Source organism: Polypterus senegalus, chromosome 1 (genome assembly GCF_016835505.1).
Source record: "Polypterus senegalus isolate Bchr_013 chromosome 1, ASM1683550v1, whole genome shotgun sequence".
Taxonomy (NCBI): domain Eukaryota; kingdom Metazoa; phylum Chordata; class Cladistia; order Polypteriformes; family Polypteridae; genus Polypterus; species Polypterus senegalus.
In genome coordinates this window covers 287,872,356-287,896,153 of record NC_053154.1, presented here as the reverse complement: position 1 = coordinate 287,896,153, position 23,798 = coordinate 287,872,356, and the positions used below count along the sequence as shown (strand labels likewise).

The following is a 23,798-nucleotide window of genomic DNA, read 5'->3' as shown; positions in this document are numbered from 1 at the left end:
TCCTTTTGGGGTGGATTTCATGGTCACTTTCAGGGTCAGTCACTCGTAGCCCCCAAGTCCTTTTTAACGGGCCAAGCAAACCTCAGGACACCTGTCAAATATAGTGGGTAGTGGGAAGTCAAGAGTAACAGAAAGGGCTTCCCTGTGCCACCTGCCGGGCAGGGAACTCGGGTGAGATATCATTCCATCACAGGGCATGTACTCACTAATGCATGCAATTCAGGGATGCACTGTGTCCAAAGCAGGAAACAACCATTAGCCCAGCATTTTTTGGCATGTGGAAGGAAAACTGGACTATCCTGAGGAAAATTTGTGCATTTTTGGGGAAAGTGTGCAAACTCCATACAGACATCTTGACACAAGAGTTGAAACCAGAATGCTGGATCTGTAAAGCAGCAGTGCTTACTGCTGTGACATGTTAGAGTAACACACACCAGACTCAAGGGGTACAGGTGAGCTCCACACCAACTGTGGCCAGATGCTTAAACCCAAGAGTCCTGGACTGAATCTTCATTTCAAATTCAGTCGGATTACAGTGTATAGTGCACATACCAAAACTAATTAAAAATACTAACTTTAGGAATATAGGAGGAAAAATATGTGGCTAAAGAAAAGCATCACTGGCATGGGGAGAGCTTCCAAATGAAACACAAATATTTATTTAGTTGAGAAGCAAATCCAGGTCCTCACACATATGAGACAGGAGCCAAAACAACTGTTTGATAATCATAAATAATACCTCATAGCGCCTTTCACTTAATTCCTCCTCAATATTGTAAGCTAACAAGTAAGAAAGAATTAAGAGACAACTTAAATATAGGGAAATAATCAAACACAGAATAAAAAGAACCTGATCAGCATGGCAGTGCAGTTTGTGTGTAGAAGTAGTATGCTGACAGAATACTATCTAGGGTTAAAAGTAAAAAAGTGATTTAGCAAATGTGCAGTGAATTTGAGTTTTTAGTGAAAAACATAATAATAATATGCATTTAGACTGTGAACAGTTTGATAACATAAATGCCTCTCACACAATCTAAGGAAGTCATAATACACAATCAGAAGCCATCACAGTGATAGGAGATGTTCTAGAAATGTGTGCTACTGCCACCATGTGGCATCATGGATGATCTGCTGCCAGGTTCTTCACCCATCTCTGCATTGCCTACATAATATTTCATTTATAATAATGGCCATTTCAATCATGATTGGTAATATTTGTATTTCACATTCAAATGCTTGGTGTTTGCCTGATCTTTTTTTAATTAACAAATTACAGGTTTAATTTGGCTGAGAGAGTCAGCCGTTATTCTACAGTTTCTGCATTGGAGGCCAAGCTTCTTAACTTCCTGCAGGGGGACTTTTTGTCTCTGCTCAAAGATTTTCAGTAAGTTTATAACTTTTTGGATTTGGTCAATAACTTCTATTATACAGTATAGGTTCTTTATATGTCTATTTATCAATTTCTCGATCTATCATGCTGTATAGTGCCCTTTAAATCAGTTTGTCTAATGATACATTACCAGATAAGTTACAGATCTATTTACTTCCCTTTTGTTTATTTCTCCATTTTCAGACTTCTGTTAGAAATGCAAAGGTTTTAAAAAAAGTCTTTAAATTATTTCCTATATATGTTTTGTAAGTTTTTATACAATATATAGTGAAGAATTATAACAGAGTTTTTTAGGATTTATTGAAGCAAAATAACTGTATTTGTAAAACTGATCAGATACTTTATAATATTTTCTTTCTATTTAAAACTCATAATTATGTTCTAATGTTCCATTTGCCTCTGTTTTGTATCAAAGGGAACCAGTGCCACCCTAGCCAAAGAGGGGCCCTAAGCAGAATGTTCTTCTTGGGCACCCACACTCCCCAAACACCCCAACCTGCCCCTCACTGAATCCATCATATTAGCATTTCTTAAAAAACCTTTAATGTGATCAATGGGTATATAAATAAATAATTATTAAAAACGAAAATGTTAAAAACCTAGCCATAACATTTTAATGTCAAATAAAAACAGAATTGTTTAAAATAATTAAAACTTGAAAGTGAATCTTTAGGGGTTTCTTCAATCTCTTTGTTGCATAATTTTAATACTACTTCTACTACTAATAATATCAAATTCAGCTACTATTACTAATAATAAAATAAAAACTACTACTACTACTATTAACCATGCTTAATAAATTCAGTAAATAATGCATTAAATGCAGGGTTGAAATAAGGCTTAATATCGAAACTTTTAAAAATGAATATATCACCTACACTTATGAATTTAAGCTTCTTTTTGTCCTTCTAATGACAATAGATAGCAATAAGGCATTAACTAAATCAGTAAAGGTAGCTGAGTATAAAATCAGCGAAAAATAGAAGTTAATCTGAGCAAATTGCTCTTTTTGGATGTCTAAGTTGCTTGCCTGGTGTTGTTCTACAATTCAGTCAACAACTAACTAGTAAGCAAGAGAGCCGCCAGTGCTGGTTATGATTATATGATTACAGTAAATGGTAAATGGCCTGTATTTGATATAGCGCCTAACTAGAGTTCAAGAACCCTCCTAGGCGCTTTACAACACAACAGTCATTCACCCATTCACACACACATTCATATGTTGGTGATGATAAGCTACTATGTAGCCACAGCTGCCCTGGGGCACACTGACAGAAGTGAGGCTGCCAAACACTGGCACCACCAATCCTTCCGACCACCACCAGCAGGCAAGGTAGGTTAAGTGTCTTGCCCAAGGACACAACAGCTGCATTCTCATGCCGGGAGCCAGGATCGAACCTGCGACCCTCCGATTGCTGGACCACCCGCTCTACCGACTGAGCTACTGCTGAAAATATGATATATTCATATATACATCTGTATATGATACAGATTATATGAAATATTAATCTATACAAGAATGAAATGATAAACACAAGGAAAATGTCCAAACAAAATCCACGGAGTGAACTGCATCTGACCAAGTAAAACAGATTAAGTGTCCTTAAAGGAGTACTGTTTTTATATGGTACTTACTCCATGTAATTGGTGTTTTTTCCGAGAGAAGAATTTTATCTCATGTTGTTATGCAGGATGAAAGAAAAAAATTATATTATGTAATAGAAGCCAGTGGTGACTAATATTGTACAATGGCAAATGATGTGAAAAAAAGAAATAATTGATGCTGCTCATGTCACATAATCTACATCCCTGTCATTCAGTCATATGCAAAAAATGTGCAAAACACCTGGATTTTTTGCTAAAATTATTATTAATAGTTTAATAATTAATAGTTTGCAATAATTATTAATAGTTACTTGTGGAAAAATCAATGTACATCATAAAGAGGAAACACATTTCTGTAATATTATGCTTCTGAATTAAACACAGAACTTTTAACCAATGAATTAGAGGCAGAGGAAGACATTTTGTTCAAAAATACAGTATTATGCTATTGAGACACAAGTTACATGAAAATTTCTTTTTCTTTTTTCTTTGGATTTTTTTTACAACGTTTGTACAGCTTTGGCCTCCATTGCTTTCTAGTATATCATAAAATTTTTCTTCTCCATTCAACATGAAAACACAAGATTAAAAATTCCCATTCATCACTACAAACTACATGATGTAAACAACATTAAAAAATATTTTTGTGTTGAGTATGCCTAATTTTCTCTGTGATGTCATGCTCATTTATCAGCCTCTAAAAACTTAAAAATCAGTAGATTGCAGCTCCCTCTCTCCCCCATAATCCTCTCTGTGTCACTGTCCACTTTCTTTGTCGATTCAGTCTTCTTAATTGTGAGTCTTTCTCCACAATTTTTAATCTGTCTAAACATTCAGTTTGCTTTGCCTTAAAGTAGCAATTTAAACTCCACCATGGCGCTACTTCTATGACTATCTGGTAATCACGAAAAGTTCGGAAACATCTCTAGCATCCTATGTTTACCAGGCTACAGTGCCCTTTGGGAATTCATAAAGTCCTAGTATCTCTGTCCCACTGTTAAAATAAAAGGACAGGTGCCCTTAAAAATTTTTTAGATCACCTGTATTCTCTAAGAAGAAGCCAGACCAGAGTAGTATAGGAGCGTCACTATTATACATCATCAGATTTTGACAGGTGTATGTCCCGCCCCCCTGGCATTTCCGGTACCCACCTGCTGCCACCTGTTTAATGGGGCATTTCCCCCCGCGGTCTGATCTCTGCCTGTTGTCGGGTGCGCTGTTTAACCGGCATCGGACCTTTTGTCAGTCGTGCGCAAGGAAAAATGGTCGGCCGATCTTAGCCTTGATGCTAAAACTGGGGGCTGATCATCTTTGTGAGCCGAGACGGGGCCTTTGGGAGCCTGTAAGGTGTCATAAAAGGTAAGTCATCAATGGGGCGGAGCAGACATCCTGCTCCTATCTGCTTGCAGCGCTCGGGGGTGTGTACAGAGAGTACAGAGAGCGTGATTGACAGACCCCGGCGAGAGGATGTACAAGAAAACTTTAGAGAGAATCTATGACACACCCAAGGAACCTGGCAGTACAGCCCAAAACACCCCTTGAGCATCCCGTTACCTCGCCCACCTTGTAAAACCATGCCCTTTATAAAGCAAGGCATATTTCAGATACCAAAAGTGTTTAAAACAATAACTTTCAGAGTGGATGTACAAGGAAAGGTTTAAGAGAGAATCTAGGACACATCCAGGGAAAAAAACCTGGCAGTGCGTCCCAAACACACCCATGGGTATAGCGTTACTTTGCCCACCATGTAAAAAACCATGCCCTTTATAAAGCAAGGCATATGGTAGATGCCCAAGTGTTTAAAACAATAACTTTCAGAGTCGATGTACAAGGAAAAAGGTTTTAGAGAGAGTCTATGACACACCCAAGGAACCTGGCAGTACAGCCCAAAACACCTCTTGAGCATCCCGTTACCTTGCCCACCTTGTAAAACCATGCCCTTTATAAAGCAAGGCATATTTCAGATACCAAAAGTGATTTAAAACAACAAGTTTTATTCAATGATTCAAAAAAGATGCCAAAGTGTCTTAAAAACAACAAATTTTATTGAAGCAAAATTCCAAACATAGCAAAATAAGATCTGGTCTTCACTTTGAGTTACAAATTGTTTGCTATACATTAAAATTGTTTAAACTATGACTAAAAGCAGGAGAAACAGCCGTAAAATAATCACACAAGCTTAATTGTATAAAGATTTGCAATTCACTTGAAAAGAAAAAAAAACACAAGAAAATGTATACATATAGGGTGCAAATGAAAATTCAAAACCTGGTCCAACAGTGAGTCGGTAATACACCTAAAATAAAAATGTTTAAGCCAGCAAATATACTTTATATATTTATATTTCACTAAATTATGCAAACCTATTTTCTGTTTGGAACAGAGCCGACCACATAAAGCTGGTCTTCACAGGCTGAATCAGTTTTGCATATCCATCAATGGGTCTCTCTCCTGCTCAAATTCATATAACATCATCCACATCAATCTTGATAGCTTTACGAAAACAAGGGAGATTGTACATTTTTAACAAAGCACGCACACAGGACACAAATCTATCTCTTCTAGCCCTTTTGAGCATAAATAAGCTATGTCTATATGCAATAATTGGTTATATTACAAAATGTGTCCATCTGGTATGCATTTTTTCTCTTGACATTCCATACATTTTTCCACTAAATGTTCAACAGAGCTAAACACATAAGCCCAAATGACTGAGCGACCAATATGGTCATAATGAATCTTTATTAGATATAATAAAAGGAGAAAACCTTCTATAGGTTGCATTACGTGTCACGCTGGGCAGGGACCTGGTTTTCCTTGTTCTAGCTGCCGAGTCTTGGTTCCTCTGACAACAGAAACAAAACACAAACAGTTAGCCGACAGAAAATATAACTCAAACAGATCTTGTTTAGCATGGATAATGCAATTTGCTTAGGTTTCTGTAAATTAATGTTGGTTTTAAAAAATAACAGTAATGGTGATTAGAGACAAGTTCAAAAGCTGCTGTCCGAATCTTGGACTTTGTTGCATGGTCTTTTGTATAAGCCGAAAGTGTTTACTTCAGCAACAAACTGCTTCAGACAGTTTAGTATGAATTTTACTCGGTTTCACAATTCTTAAGCCACACAAGGCTTTAACCAAATAAAACACCGTGTGTATTAATCTTTAAATACTGATCTGTCGACAGATGCTGGAAACACAAGGGTGTATTTCCTCAGGATCACATTCTAGTAAAAGACAAGTGTGCCCATCCTGAGATTCGGAACCCAAACGGCATGCTAAACAAGACCCAGTTAATACATCTTACACAGGTGCAGAACACGTAAGCTACAACAGACTTTACATAATGCTTCATTAAAATCAATCCGGCTCTGTGACTGCGATGGCTGACAAGTGTTTGAGAAAATACACAGGTCTTGAGACTTCCGCCTTGAAGTTGAACAATCTTTCACACTGTGCTTAAATACGTCACTGGCCATCGTCACTCTATGGGGGAAAAAAAGAAAAGAAATGTCAAGCAAAAAACGTGTTGGAATGGATGAGTGAACAATACACTTACAGTATGCACAAACAAGCACAGCTGAGGTTCAAGAGAAACAGAACAATTGTTTCAATGATCAATTACCAGTAGCAAGTAGATTTAGCAGAGATGTCTTATTACTCAAAATTCAATGATGGATATAAAATTTATCCTCACTTGTATCAATGTGCTCTCAAAATATGCTTGGGCTGTGTAAATAAAAGGCCAAGACAGTTTCTCTGGGTTTTAGTTTGATCTTTAGACAGAGTCGAGTTCCTAAAAAGCTACATACAGGCCAAGGCAAAAAAATTTATAACACATTGGTACAAAAACTTCTAAGACAGAACAATATTGTACATTTGTACATTTGTCACGAACAGCGATGTAAAGGCCAGCATAGTAAAACGGTTCAAAAGCACCTTAAAATCCAAAATGTGGAAATATTTTACATATGCCAATACTTTTCGGTATATAGATGTCCCGTCAGACGTTCTGCAGAGTTATAACCACAGTTTACACACCACGATTAAAACAAGACCTGTAGATGTGACTCCTGAAAATGCCCCGAGTGTTTGGAAAACAATCTATGGTAGGGCCGGGCAAAGAAAATCTACTCCGTGCACTTTGAAAATAGGTGATCATGTCCGAGTTTCAAAATTAAAAGTGTATTCGAAAAGGCTATGAGCAGTGGTTTATAGATGAGATATTTATTATCGTTGACTCTTTTAAAATGAATCAAACCTGTCTATAAACTAAGGTTACCCAGGTGATGAAATTAAAGAGAGATTTTATGCAGAAGAGTTACAAAAATAAAGCCCGATGCTAACCAGGTGTATACCGCATCCAGAAAATTCTAACCACTCACGGGCAGGCGTGGTAGAAACAAGCATGTGTTGGCAAAATGGCTTGGTTGGGACAAGAAATTTAACAGTTGGGTCAAGACTTCAGAAGTGAAAGACAAGGAGTTGAGAAACCAAGAAAAAATGTCTAAAGTCAGAAGTGCATTTTATATAACACTGCTGAGTAATTCATCGGCCAGAACTTTTCCCAACACAACAGCATCATTAACCATTCAGGTAGCCAAGACAATAAAACAGCCCAGAGACTGGAAAGTGGCACTGGTGGAACTGACTTACCCACAAATGTTCAATTCCATCACCCAGGAAGCACCATTTACACTAATGAATGAGGAAACAAGAGAGTATGAAGTGACAGACCCAGAGACAGGATGTACCAGAAGGTTTCAGAGAGAGAATCTATTACACACCCAAGGAAACTGGCAGTGCAGCCCAAACACACCATGGGCATCCCATTACCTCAGCCACCTTCCAAACCATACCCTTTATAAAGCAAATCATAAAGTAAACACCAAGGTGTCTTAAAAACAATAACTTTATTGTATATTTCAAGGACACACACAGTTTGCATCCTTTACCTCATGATCTAACCCAACCCATCTGTTATAACAGGATACATAAAGGAGAGAAAAAAGGATATCAAAGTATCTTAAAACAACAAGTTTATTGAAGCAAAATTCCAAACATAGCAATTAACACGTAGTCTTTGCTTTCAGAGTTACACACTGTGTATAAATGTTTATGTTGGTGTAATGCACTCCTAGACAATAATGTTTTGTACTGTATGTTGCAAACTTCATTGAAAAGATTCCTTGAGCATTCTGTTCATAAATTTGTCAAAAGAGACTTTGGGTAAATTACAGTATGAAACTGCTTAGGAAAATTATACAAACAAGCTTGTGTGAATGAGATCAGTAACCCATTTGAAAAGAAACAAAAACACAATTGTATACAAGTATGAGAACACAATCTAATTGCAAACCAGGTCCAAACCTATCAGTGAACCAATAATACCCCTAAATAAAAGTGTTTAATTCAGCACATGTTTAATATATTTGTATTTCACCAAATTATGCAAGCCTATTTTCTCTGTTTGGAACAGAGCCGACCACTAAAAGATGGTCCTCACAGGCTGAATCAGTTGTGCATAAGCATCAACGGGTATCTCTCCTGCTCAAACACCGACAGAACATCATCCTGCACCTTTCTCTTGACAGATTTAAGAAAACAGGGAGATTACACATTTTAGCATAGCACAGACACAGGACACAAGTCTAGCCTTTCTACCCCTTTGGAGCATAAATAAGCTAGGTCTATAAGCCCAAGAACGTTTTTAGACAGGCATAGATCCAAATTACCTGTTTAGATTTCTCTGGTTCATGTTCTACCGACTGGTTATCTTCTATAATGATGACACCGGTCTCTGCTTTAGCGGTATGTTTTGTTGTTGCAGAATCCATGTTTTGCTTCTTTCTAGTAAAAGAAAACAGATAATGGTGTGTCTCGGGATGGACCAGCAAGCTCCAATGCCACGAGGGACCAGCGAGAACGCTCGACTGGCCAAGCGACACAGGGACACGGGTAAGCTGGGATCGGCAAGATCCGATGCCGCGACGGACCAGCGAGGGCACTCGCCTGTCCAAGCGACACAGGGACTATGGTTAGCGTAGCCAGTTAAAACCTTGCAAAAGTGGTGGACTCAGCCAACCAACTTAAGCTCGGTCAAAGGAATTGTTAGCTGTAAAACAAGCGTTGGTGTCTCCTTTCTGACTTGGACAGCGGTGGACTCAGCCGACCTGCTAGGTCTCTGTCATAAGGAGATGGCTACCAGTGCTTGGTTTTAATCAAAGGAGAGACAGAAAATAAAAGGAGAGGAAAAAGAAAGAAAGAAAGAAAGAAAGAAAGAAAGAAAGAAAGAAAGAAAACACAGCACAACTTACCCAATTCTTATTACTGAGGAGCCCGGGCCTTTGGGTCCAAATATCTGTACTTAAATATGCTTTTGGGCGAGGCTTTTACAACGCTGGGGCCAATCAAAACGTTTTAAGAAAAGATTTTTTAAGATAACCCGCCAACATATTTTTAACCAATCAACAAACACATGCCGCATGTTAAGCTAGCCAATGGAATTACACCATGCTGGTTCGGGCGTGTGCTGAGTGCATCCAGCGCTTCCCAAATTCAGAACCGACAATCAGGATACACACCAGGCAGCTGTGATGTGAATGGTCTCATATGGCTAAAAGGCAATATGGCGCGACTGAATAAATGTGTGAACTGGTCTGTCAATGAAAACGGTGTTAGCATATGAATTTAACAGTAACAGACAAAATCTTTGTAATACTGCACATGCAATGGTGGCGCACTCTAACCCAGGAGATCTGGTTTTGCGATTGGGGACGAGAGCAAAAATAAGACGGGTCTATCTATCTATCTATCTATCTATCTATCTATCTATCTATATTATCATGATTAAAATATGAATGTGTGTTATTCTAACATAGCCCCATAAACAATTAGTAAAAAAAATGGAATGCTTTTCTTGTCATTCTTAATAAACACAATTTAATTTATAATACGCCTAGAAGTTGGTAAGACACGCTAGGGCTAATGGTTTTGTAAATAAATAAAAATCCGGTAACGCTTTAATATTTATATATAAGTCATGAATGTGTGTACACGTTTAATTAGTCTTTTCATTCCTGGCATGATTAACTTGTACCTTTAAAAGAAGAAAATGCATTATTTTGGTGCATAGCACCCATTTATTAAGTAACTAGGATATGTTAAGGAAAAAGAAGCAGCGTTGCTACTCTCTGTATTGGCCCGTGGCGCATGTATAGAGCTGTCGCTTTCTAAATCAGCACATCGGGGTTCGCACCTGGACAGTACAATATGACATTGACTCTTAAAATGTGTATGTTATTATGACCTTACATTAGGCCTACGGTGTGTCATTCTTTTATAGACACATAAATGAAAAGGTAAAATGGAATTCTTTTGTCGTTATTCTTAATACGCGCAATTTAATTTATGATAGGCCTAGAAGTTGGTAAGTCACGCTGGGGCAGACGGTCTTGTAAATAAATAAATAAATAAAAACCCGGTAACGCGTTAATATTTATGTATATATAGGTCATGATGGTGTGCACGTGTAATTTGACTTTTTATCCCTGGCATGATTAACTTGTGCCTTAAAATAAGAATAAGAAGAAAAAATGAACCAGAGCAGCGCATGCGTGTGTTGTCCGGTGGCGCACCCGTAGAGCTGTCACTTTCTTAAGATAGGGGATCTGGGTTCGAGTCCGGGCAGACAACAAAAGTAAAACATTGACTTTTCAAATGTGTATATGATTATGCATTACTGTATGTTATTCTATTATAGCCAAGTAAACTAAGTGGTCAAATGGAATTCTAGCAGGAGTTTGAAATGAGTAATAGATTTTTACTCGGAAGGCAGATAGGAAGAGCATGCCAAATTTTAGGGGCCATCACACTGAAAGTTCTGCCACCCATAGTTACAAACCTGTATTTAGCTACGGTGAGTAAATTAGCGTCACGATGATCTTAAATCCTCACCCAGGGTAATCCGAAACACGTTTCTAACGGTTCAAAATCCTTATAAATAATTTTTCTTTACAAAAAGTAACACTCGTCAGGGGGACACTGGAATCTGTTGCTGCTCTTTAAGATGAGGCGAGTGTAGAGGGCCTTGTTGGAACATTCTAGATGTACTCTATTACATAAAATGAAATGATAAAATTCATTGGAATATACGTTTCATCGTCTGTCTATAAGTGATAACGGTGGAACATTCCAGAGGTATTACATATAATAAATGATGCAATTTAATTGTAGCACCTGTTTTACAGTTATGTTTCACCATGTGTCCATAAACGATAACAGCTGATTACGTCATGTTTGGTGGTTATTGGTCTATTATATATAACATGGACGGAATTACACATTAAATATTTTATGCATTTTGCATTATGGAGCATTATGGCTCGCTTCTTAGATTCGGATGAAACTGATGATCACCTTTCCGATTGCCACAGAATTAAGATTTGTATATTATATATTCATGCATAATTAGTGAAAAAAAAACTTACTTTGTCCCGGTCTGGAGATTGCTCCCGAAGGGATATAATGCTATTTGTATGTACAAAGTCAATTTTAAAATACCGCCACAATATTTCTTACCAGGATTTTCAGCACGTGAGAAATTGCTTGAATCTCTATTGATGACTGTCTCGCCGAAAAAAGAGCACCATAAAGGAACCCTTACACGTCTTAACGACATTATTAGTATGACAGATCCCAGGTACGAAAACAAAACAAAAACAAAATAAATAAATAAATAAATAAATAAATTAAACATTGGTTGTTTAACGAATCCTTTCATTATTAAAACCGATCTGGATGCTGTAAGTATTTGTTCAACCAACAAGCAGTGGGGCCTGTGTTCAGTCCAGGGCCACTGTTCATTGCTTGGAGCTCAATGGACCGCAGCGATAAGACCCTTGCTGGCCAAGGGCCTCACAAATGGGCACACGGTAGAAAAAGAGGATGGGCGTGTGTGATTATTGGGGCCCATCGGCGAGCTGAGTGAACGGATGTACGTGTTAGTATTGTATAACAGCGAATAAGATTGTGTTTGCAACACTTTTATATTGCAAGGTGTGCGCTGGAGAAAAATATATTACTACGATTTCACGAGTTTATATCCTTAAGTGAAGAAAACCAAAAGATATCCACTTTTGTACATACAAATAGCATTATATCCCCTTCGGGAGCAATCTCCAGACCGGGACAAAGTAAGTTTTTTTTTTTCACTAATTATGCATGAATATATAATATACAAATCTTAATTCTGTGGCAATCGGAAAGGTGATCATCAGTTTCATCCGAATCTAAGAAGCGAGCCATAATGCTCCATAATGCAAAATGCATAAAATATTTAATGTGTAATTCCGTCCATGTTATATATAATAGACCAATAACCACCAAACATGACGTAATCAGCTGTTATCGTTTATGGACACATGGTGAAACATAACTGTAAAACAGGTGCTACAATTAAATTGCATCATTTATTATATGTAATACCTCTGGAATGTTCCACCGTTATCACTTATAGACAGACGATGAAACGTATATTCCAATGAATTTTATCATTTCATTTTATGTAATAGAGTACATCTAGAATGTTCCAACAAGGCCCTCTACACTCGCCTCATCTTAAAGAGCAGCAACAGATTCCAGTGTCCCCCTGACGAGTGTTACTTTTTGTAAAGAAAAATTATTTATAAGGATTTTGAACCGTTAGAAACGTGTTTCGGATTACCCTGGGTGAGGATTTAAGATCATCGTGACGCTAATTTACTCACCGTAGCTAAATACAGGTTTGTAACTATGGGTGGCAGAACTTTCAGTGTGATGGCCCCTAAAATTTGGCATGCTCTTCCTATCTGCCTTCCCGAGTAAAAATCTATTACTCATTTCAAACTCCTGCTAGAATTCCATTTGACCACTTAGTTTACTTGGCTATAATAGAATAACATACAGTAATGCATAATCATATACACATTTGAAAAGTCAATGTTTTACTTTTGTTGTCTGCCCGGACTCGAACCCAGATCCCCTATCTTAAGAAAGTGACAGCTCTACGGGTGCGCCACCGGACAACACACGCATGCGCTGCTCTGGTTCATTTTTTCTTCTTATTCTTATTTTAAGGCACAAGTTAATCATGCCAGGGATAAAAGTCAAATTACACGTGCACACCATCATGACCTATATATACATAAATATTAACGCGTTACCGGGTTTTATTTATTTATTTATTTACAAGACCGTCTGCCCCAGCGTGACTTACCAACTTCTAGGCCTATCATAAATTAAATTGCGCGTATTAAGAATAACGACAAAAGAATTCCATTTTACCTTTTCATTTATGTGTCTATAAAAGAATGACACACCGTAGGCCTAATGTAAGGTCATAATAACATACACATTTTAAGAGTCAATGTCATATTGTACTGTCCAGGTGCGAACCCCGATGTGCTGATTTAGAAAGCGACAGCTCTATACATGCGCCACGGGCCAATACAGAGAGTAACAACGCTGCTTCTTTTCCTTAACATATCCTAGTTACTTAATAAATGGGTGCTATGCACCAAAATAATGCATTTTCTTCTTTTAAAGGTACAAGTTAATCATGCCAGGAATGAAAAGACTAATTAAACGTGTACACACATTCATGACTTATATATAAATATTAAAGCGTTACCGGATTTTTATTTATTTACAAAACCATTAGCCCTAGCGTGTCTTACCAACTTCTAGGCGTATTATAAATTAAATTGTGTTTATTAAGAATGACAAGAAAAGCATTCCATTTTTTTTTACTAATTGTTTATGGGGCTATGTTAGAATAACACACATTCATATTTTAATCATGATAATATAGATAGATAGATAGATAGATAGATAGACCGTCTTATTTTTGCTCTCGTCCCCAATCGCAAAACCAGATCTCCTGGGTTAGAGTGCGCCACCATTGCATGTGCAGTATTACAAAGATTTTGTCTGTTACTGTTAAATTCATATGCTAACACCGTTTTCATTGACAGACCAGTTCACACATTTATTCAGTCGCGCCATATTGCCTTTTAGCCATATGAGACCATTCACATCACAGCTGCCTGGTGTGTATCCTGATTGTCGGTTCTGAATTTGGGAAGCGCTGGATGCACTCAGCACACGCCCGAACCAGCATGGTGTAATTCCATTGGCTAGCTTAACATGCGGCATGTGTTTGTTGATTGGTTAAAAATATGTTGGCGGGTTATCTTAAAAAATCTTTTCTTAAAACGTTTTGATTGGCCCCAGCGTTGTAAAAGCCCGCCAAAAGCATATTTAAGTACAGATATTTGGACCCAAAGGCCCGGCTCCTCAGTAATAAGAATTGGGTAAGTTGTGCTGTGTTTTCTTTCTTTCTTTCTTTCTTTCTTTCTTTCTTTCTTTCTTTCTTTCTTTCTTTCTTTCTTTTTCCTCTCCTTTTATTTTCTGTCTCTCCTTTGATTAAAACCAAGCACTGGTAGCCATCTCCTTATGACAGAGACCTAGCAGGTCGGCTGAGTCCACCGCTGTCCAAGTCAGAAAGGAGACACCAACGCTTGTTTTACAGCTAACAATTCCTTTGACCGAGCTTAAGTTGGTTGGCTGAGTCCACCACTTTTGCAAGGTTTTAACTGGCTACGCTAACCATAGTCCCTGTGTCGCTTGGACAGGCGAGTGCCCTCGCTGGTCCGTCGCGGCATCGGATCTTGCCGATCCCAGCTTACCCGTGTCCCTGTGTCGCTTGGCCAGTCGAGCGTTCTCGCTGGTCCCTCGTGGCATTGGAGCTTGCTGGTCCATCCCGAGACACACCATTATCTGTTTTCTTTTACTAGAAAGAAGCAAAACATGGATTCTGCAACAACAAAACATACCGCTAAAGCAGAGACCGGTGTCATCATTATAGAAGATAACCAGTCGGTAGAACATGAACCAGAGAAATCTAAACAGGTAATTTGGATCTATGCCTGTCTAAAAACGTTCTTGGGCTTATAGACCTAGCTTATTTATGCTCCAAAGGGGTAGAAAGGCTAGACTTGTGTCCTGTGTCTGTGCTATGCTAAAAATGTGTAATCTCCCCTGTTTTCTTAAATCTGTCAAGAGAAAGGTGCAGGATGATGTTCTGTCGGTGTTTGAGCAGGGAGAGATACCCGTTGATGCTTATGCACAACTGATTCAGCCTGTGAGGACCATCTTTTAGTGGTCGGCTCTGTTCCAAACAGAGAAAATAGGCTTGCATAATTTGGTGAAATACAAATATATTAAACATGTGCTGAATTAAACACTTTTATTTAGGGGTATTATTGGTTCACTGATAGGTTTGGACCTGGTTTGCAATTAGATTGTGTTCTCATACTTGTATACAATTGTGTTTTTGTTTCTTTTCAAATGGGTTACTGATCTCATTCACACAAGCTTGTTTGTATAATTTTCCTAAGCAGTTTCATACTGTAATTTACCCAAAGTCTCTTTTGACAAATTTATGAACAGAATGCTCAAGGAATCTTTTCAATGAAGTTTGCAACATACAGTACAAAACATTATTGTCTAGGAGTGCATTACACCAACATAAACATTTATACACAGTGTGTAACTCTGAAAGCAAAGACTACGTGTTAATTGCTATGTTTGGAATTTTGCTTCAATAAACTTGTTGTTTTAAGATACTTTGATATCCTTTTTTTTCTCTCCCTTTATGTATCCTGTTATAACAGATGGGTTGGGTTAGATCATGAGGTAAAGGATGCAAACTGTGTGTGTCCTTGAAATATACAATAAAGTTATTGTTTTTAAGACACCTTGGTGTTTACTTTATGATTTGCTTTATAAAGGGTATGGTTTGGAAGGTGGCTGAGGTAATGGGATGCCCATGGTGTGTTTGGGCTGCACTGCCAGTTTCCTTGGGTGTGTAATAGATTCTCTCTCTGAAACCTTCTGGTACATCCTGTCTCTGGGTCTGTCACTTCATACTCTCTTGTTTCCTCATTCATTAGTGTAAATGGTGCTTCCTGGGTGATGGAATTGAACATTTGTGGGTAAGTCAGTTCCACCAGTGCCACTTTCCAGTCTCTGGGCTGTTTTATTGTCTTGGCTACCTGAATGGTTAATGATGCTGTTGTGTTGGGAAAAGTTCTGGCCGATGAATTACTCAGCAGTGTTATATAAAATGCACTTCTGACTTTAGACATTTTTTCTTGGTTTCTCAACTCCTTGTCTTTCACTTCTGAAGTCTTGACCCAACTGTTAAATTTCTTGTCCCAACCAAGCCATTTTGCCAACACATGCTTGTTTCTACCACGCCTGCCCGTGAGTGGTTAGAATTTTCTGGATGCGGTATACACCTGGTTAGCATCGGGCTTTATTTTTGTAACTCTTCTGCATAAAATCTCTCTTTAATTTCATCACCTGGGTAACCTTAGTTTATAGACAGGTTTGATTCATTTTAAAAGAGTCAACGATAATAAATATCTCATCTATAAACCACTGCTCATAGCCTTTTCGAATACACTTTTTAATTTTGAAACTCGGACATGATCACCTATTTTCAAAGTGCACGGAGTAGATTTTCTTTGCCCGGCCCTACCATAGATTGTTTTCCAAACACTCGGGGCATTTTCAGGAGTCACATCTACAGGTCTTGTTTTAATCGTGGTGTGTAAACTGTGGTTATAACTCTGCAGAACGTCTGACGGACATCTATATACCGAAAAGTATTGGCATATGTAAAATATTTCCACATTTTGGATTTTAAGGTGCTTTTGAACCGTTTTACTATGCTGGCCTTTACATCGCTGTTCGTGACAAATGTACAAATGTACAATATTGTTCTGTCTTAGAAGTTTTTGTACCAATGTGTTATAAATTTTTTTGCCTTGGCCTGTATGTAGCTTTTTAGGAACTCGACTCTGTCTAAAGATCAAACTAAAACCCAGAGAAACTGTCTTGGCCTTTTATTTACACAGCCCAAGCATATTTTGAGAGCACATTGATACAAGTGAGGATAAATTTTATATCCATCATTGAATTTTGAGTAATAAGACATCTCTGCTAAATCTACTTGCTACTGGTAATTGATCATTGAAACAATTGTTCTGTTTCTCTTGAACCTCAGCTGTGCTTGTTTGTGCATACTGTAAGTGTATTGTTCACTCATCCATTCCAACACGTTTTTTTGCTTGACATTTCTTTTCTTTTTTTCCCCCATAGAGTGACGATGGCCAGTGACGTATTTAAGCACAGTGTGAAAGATTGTTCAACTTCAAGGCGGAAGTCTCAAGACCTGTGTATTTTCTCAAACACTTGTCAGCCATCGCAGTCACAGAGCCGGATTGATTTTAATGAAGCATTATGTAAAGTCTGTTGTAGCTTACGTGTTCTGCACCTGTGTAAGATGTATTAACTGGGTCTTGTTTAGCATGCCGTTTGGGTTCCGAATCTCAGGATGGGCACACTTGTCTTTTACTAGAATGTGATCCTGAGGAAATACACCCTTGTGTTTCCAGCATCTGTCGACAGATCAGTATTTAAAGATTAATACACACGGTGTTTTATTTGGTTAAAGCCTTGTGTGGCTTAAGAATTGTGAAACCGAGTAAAATTCATACTAAACTGTCTGAAGCAGTTTGTTGCTGAAGTAAACACTTTCGGCTTATACAAAAGACCATGCAACAAAGTCCAAGATTCGGACAGCAGCTTTTGAACTTGTCTCTAATCACCATTACTGTTATTTTTTAAAACCAACATTAATTTACAGAAACCTAAGCAAATTGCATTATCCATGCTAAACAAGATCTGTTTGAGTTATATTTTCTGTCGGCTAACTGTTTGTGTTTTGTTTCTGTTGTCAGAGGAACCAAGACTCGGCAGCTAGAACAAGGAAAACCAGGTCCCTGCCCAGCGTGACACGTAATGCAACCTATAGAAGGTTTCTCCTTTTATTATATCTAATAAAGATTCATTATGACCATATTGGTCGCTCAGTCATTTGGGCTTATGTGTTTAGCTCTGTTGAACATTTAGTGGAAAAATGTATGGAATGTCAAGAGAAAAAATGCATACCAGATGGACACATTTTGTAATATAACCAATTATTGCATATAGACATAGCTTATTTATGCTCAAAAGGGCTAGAAGAGATAGATTTGTGTCCTGTGTGCGTGCTTTGTTAAAAATGTACAATCTCCCTTGTTTTCGTAAAGCTATCAAGATTGATGTGGATGATGTTATAGCTGAATTTGAGCAGGAGAGAGACCCATTGATGGATATGCAAAACTGATTCAGCCTGTGAAGACCAGCTTTATGTGGTCGGCTCTGTTCCAAACAGAAAATAGGTTTGCATAATTTAGTGAAATATAAATATATAAAGTATATTTGCTGGCTTAAACATTTTTATTTTAGGTGTATTACCGACTCACTGTTGGACCAGGTTTTGAATTTTCATTTGCGTACCCCTATATGTATACATTTTCTTGTGTTTTTTCTTTTCAAGTGAATTGCAAATCTTTATACAATTAAGCTTGTGTGATTATTTTACGGCTGTTTCTCCTGCTTTTAGTCATAGTTTAAACAATTTTAATGTATAGCAAACAATTTGTAACTCAAAGTGAAGACCAGATCTTATTTTGCTATGTTTGGAATTTTGCTTCAATAAAATTTGTTGTTTTTAAGACACTTTGGCATCTTTTTTTGAATCATTGAATAAAACTTGTTGTTTTAAATCACTTTTGGTATCTGAAATATGCCTTGCTTTATAAAGGGCATGGTTTTACAAGGTGGGCAAGGTAACGGGATGCTCAAGAGGTGTTTTGGGCTGTACTGCCAGGTTCCTTGGGTGTGTCATAGACTCTCTCTAAAACCTTTTTCCTTGTACATCGACTCTGAAAGTTATTGTTTTAAACACTTGGGCATCTACCATATGCCTTGCTTTATAAAGGGCATGGTTTTTTACATGGTGGGCAAAGTAACGCTATACCCATGGGTGTGTTTGGGACGCACTGCCAGGTTTTTTTTCCCTGGATGTGTCCTAGATTCTCTCTTAAACCTTTCCTTGTACATCCACTCTGAAAGTTATTGTTTTAAACACTTTTGGTATCTGAAATATGCCTTGCTTTATAAAGGGCATGGTTTTACAAGGTGGGCGAGGTAACGGATGCTCAAGGGGTGTTTTGGGCTGTACTGCCAGGTTCCTTGGGTGTGTCATAGATTCTCTCTAAAGTTTTCTTGTACATCCTCTCGCCGGGGTCTGTCAATCACGCTCTCTGTACTCTCTGTACACACCCCCGAGCGCTGCAAGCAGATAGGAGCAGGATGTCTGCTCCGCCCCATTGATGACTTACCTTTTATGACACCTTACAGGCTCCCAAAGGCCCGTCTCGGCTCACAAAGATGATCAGCCCCCAGTTTTAGCATCAAGGCTAAGATCGGCCGACCATTTTTCCTTGCGCACGACTGACAAAAGGTCCGATGCCGGTTAAACAGCGCACCCGACAACAGGCAGAGATCAGACCGCGGGGGGAAATGCCCCATTAAACAGGTGGCAGCAGGTGGGTACCGGAAATGCCAGGGGGGCGGGACATACACCTGTCAAAATCTGATGATGTATAATAGTGACGCTCCTATACTACTGACCAGTACCAAGTGGGGCTTTTCTGTTTCTTCCTGTTTGTTTAATTTGAGGTGAGCATTTTAATGTTCCTTGCTACTCCCCTACTGTATGCTTGCTGTCATTTTCTTGTTTGTACCATCAAATGCATCTGAACCCTGTCTCCTTACACTTGCATTAGTAAGGTCTTGCTGTTTAATTAGTATAATTTAATGTGTCCTGCTATGAACTAGGAATACTACACCACGTTATTTACTGCCTTACACCGGATGTTGCTTGAACAGGACCCATTAACAATGAACTAAGAGCTTTACAAAATAGGTAGTTAGATATAAATGACAGGCTCTGAAAACAATAGTTTCTTATTATCTACTATATAGTAAAATATTTAAGTCAGTGTGTCCAGTCCCTCTTAGCAATCTGATTGGTCAGTTTGCCTTTGGTGACACAACTATAGAGGAAGTGTGAGGGTGAGATATATAAGGAGGAGAAACAGTATGGGAGGCTCCTCATAGTCACCTTGAAAGGCAGCAAGTATAAAAGCAAACAAGATGTGAAAAAGCCATCTCAAAAATAATGCAGAGTCTGAGAAGCAGGCTTTATGGGCATGTGCTCGAGAGGGGGAGAGCCGGTGAAGAAATATTCACACACATGTGAATACTGACAAAAACAACTGAAAGTGCATGTAAGGGCAAGAGATAGCAAATATTTTTAAATGATTCTGTTACCTGTCTTTGACGGACAACATGGCTAGTTTTTAATAATTTTTTTTATTGAGAATATCACTGTTTTCTTTAGCAGGGTTACACATTCTTCTTCACTAGCTGCTCTGTTCCCATCAATTGTTGCCATGTACCTTCTCGGTGTGTGCTTAGTGGAATGCGATGTTTGACATATTGCAGTTATTTTAATAAAGGACACAATGCACATCAGGATACCACCTAAATTTTGTTTTAAAATACATGGAAGGCTCCCTTGTGAAAGTAATTATTTCATCAACAATGTCATTTAAGAGAATATTACGTTTTTTACATGTTGATTTTTTCTGAGCACTGACTTTCCTACTTAACTAAGATGTTGTAGGAACAAAACTTGCTCTAGTGCACTCATTTCTCACTGTGTAGACATAATCGGTTGAGAGTAAAGATCTACTGTAAATTTACATGACAGTAATGTTAAGATTATTACAATTCAGATAATAATTTTAAAACTTCTCTCAACCGTGGTACTTGTATTTCCATATAGAACAATTTTAAATACATATAACATTTTAATTGTTATTTGTTGGTTTATTGCAAGGAAAGATTTTCATGAAAATGAAAGATTTACCAGCCTATTTCTAAGAAATATCTGCAGTAGTTTATTGCTGAATTCATGGTAGGAAGACTCAGAATTAGATTTAGATTACTCTCTTCTCCACTTCTGCAGAATGTGAAGAGACACTTGATCCATGCTGAGCATGGTTGAATAGAAACAATAACCATAAAACATCAGATTTTCACACATCTATGGGAGGAATGTGCATGATTTCCTGAAATAGTTTAGTCTGAGATAAGCTGCAAGATTTTTTCCACTCCTAAGTATGTTAAAAATGTTATTGAAGTAAAAGTCAAGGATTGGGTGAACCCAAGGAGCTGTTTTACTTTGACACGATTCTTGCAAAGTGAGCTGCCCATTTAGAAACTAATGTTCAGAGATTCAGCAGTAGGTAGGTATGTGGTGAGCCAAACAGATGGCAACAGGTGTAGTGTCACTTTGCTTTTGTTTCAGTTAAATTGGAGTGTATTGTTAGAGGCTTCTCTGATTATTAGAATTCACCTACCTTACAGCCTCAAATAACTAGCCATTCAAATGAAGGCCTTAATAGTGAGAGAGCCTCGTTTGGCTTTTAATGGCAGGCAAAATTCTAAAGAAAGACAATGAGTACCTAAATGTTTCTGTGCTCTTTATTTGCAGTTATCAGTGCTGAATAAAATGTATTCCTGTTGTTATGGTCCATCACAGGTCTTATTCTGAGATTTTGTTTTTTCGTCTCTATTGAATTGTATTTTTCTCATTTTTGGTTGAGTTGCTCTGGTTAAATATTTCTGTTAACTGCTTTTTAATTACATATTATGTATTAGTTGTTTCTTTCATTGGTTTAATGTCTTGCATCTGTGTCTTGTTTATTATAGAATAACTTAGATACAAATTAGGTAATTGTCCTTAGGTGCTGGTATTAGGCCTTTCAGTAGTACTAGGAGCCTATAGCAAACATATTCCAACACCTTCTAAGACTCTAACTGTGTTCCTATTCTAGTTTGTGTGACAGTTTTCTGCTCTCTTGCTCATTTTGTTTTGCCTTCTGTCTAGTGATCGAAATATTGCATTTTCTATTTTGCATTTTGTGTGTTGTGTTTATTGGTCTGGTCGCTCTGATGGATGTAGGGAGTAGCTATTGCTATGGTAGATTGGCTCCTCCCAATGATGTCAGTCATTTCAACAAGCATATTATGATACTCAGATTAAGGCACTCTCTGGGTGCCTTGTCTATTGTCATAGTGTATGCTCTGACCGTGGTGAGTGATGCCTCAGTGAGGGAGACATTCTATTTGCAACTTAGCTTAGTAGTTGATGGGTACCTGTGAGGTGATAGTCCTCTGGTCATGGGTGATTTCAATGCAAGAGTTGGCACTGACAGGGCTAACTACAAGGATTGTGTCAGTCCCCAATGTCTGGCGACTGTGGTGAAAGTGGCTTCATGAATCACTTCAGGATCACTGGATCCTGGTTCTAGCACCCTGAGCCATTTCGTTGGACTTGATACTCCAATACTGGTGGTGAAGGAGATCGATCACATCCTCATGGGCAGATGCTGGAGGCTCTTACATAACTGCAGGTTTTACAAAAGTACCCAATTTGTGAATTCTGACCACAGACTTGTTGCTACTCTGAAGATCCAGCTTAAGTCCAGTAGGCTACCACCTACTAGGAGAATGAGGCTGGACCTGGCCAGACTCCAAGATCATGCTGTTTCTAATGAGTTTGCATGCAGTTTGTGTGAGGAACGTACAGACTTGGGTGTGACTGCTGATCCTAATGTGATAAGGGAGACCTTCTGTGACAAGACCCTGAAGGTTGCTGAGGGTTTTGTTGGTGTTACCAGTGTGCCCAGAAGGAGGTGTTTCATCTTGCAGGGCACCCTGGAGAGGAGTCCTTGTGCAAAGCTTGATGGCAACTTCAGTCTTTACCAGGAACTGAGAAGCACATTTGAAAGGGCTCTGAGGACACACCATATATTGTCTAGTAACTCACATCCTGCTTATAGAGGAATCGAAGCATTACACATCCAAATCTGTCCCTCAGAGAGTCAAGTCAGGGCAGGTGGTGGATGGTCCTTACGGATGGCACTGCAGTTGTGACCTTCTGGGCTGGTTATTTTAAGTGGCTGTTTAAAGCTGATCTTCCGGCTAGGACGATGGACATCTCTGGATCCACGGTTCTTGAGGCTGATCATTCAATTAGCTGTGGATCACCCAATCTCACTGAGATTGCACTGGTGGTGTTCCAGCTGAAGGTAGGTAAGCCTGCAGGGATCTGGGGTGAACTTCTCCAGGCTGGTGATAAGGCTATCCTCCTGGCATTGCAAGCAAACTTTGCTTCCATTTGGGAGACGGGCATCATCCCAACTGACTGAAAAATGGGACTTTTCCCTATCTGGAAAGGGAAGGATGATCGCCTGGGTTGGGCAACTACAGAGGGATAACACTGCTCTTGGTGCTACAGTCATCCTCAATAGAATCTGTGATCACTTGCTCACCTACCAACAACCAGAGCAGTCTGGTTTTTCAAGTAAGAAGTTTACAATCAAACACACTGATGGTTCTCATGGAGCACAAACGTGAATATCGGTGGAGTTTCTTTGCAGCCTTTGTCGATTTTCATAAAACATCTGACTCAGTTGATCAAGCTTTCCTGTTGGACATCATGAGACTTCACGGGATTCCCCCTTAAGCTGCTGGAGATCATGGCCAGCTTATACACTGATACTGTGAGTGCTGTGCAGAGTGGAGGCAGAACATCTGCAGTTTTCTCAGTTGATTCTGGAGTTCATCAGGGGTTTGTCCTTGCTCCTACTTTGTTCAATGATTGCATGGACTGGGTGTTGGACAGGGTCCACCCCGCTGCCCCTTGGTCTGGTATGGAATTCCTATCATTTAGGCC

At 38.6% G+C, this 23,798-nt stretch overlaps 1 protein-coding gene across 1 annotated transcript in view; it reads left to right on the top strand.

Annotated features, from left to right (window-relative positions):
• Positions 1 to 23,798, top strand: part of LOC120515460 (EF-hand calcium-binding domain-containing protein 6-like) — a 94,022-nt gene that overhangs the window by 48,293 nt on the left and 21,931 nt on the right. The window contains exon 9 of the mRNA XM_039736538.1: positions 1,277 to 1,384. Within this exon, the coding sequence (XP_039592472.1) occupies positions 1,277 to 1,384 (108 nt within the window). The remainder of the gene's footprint in view (positions 1 to 1,276; positions 1,385 to 23,798) is intronic.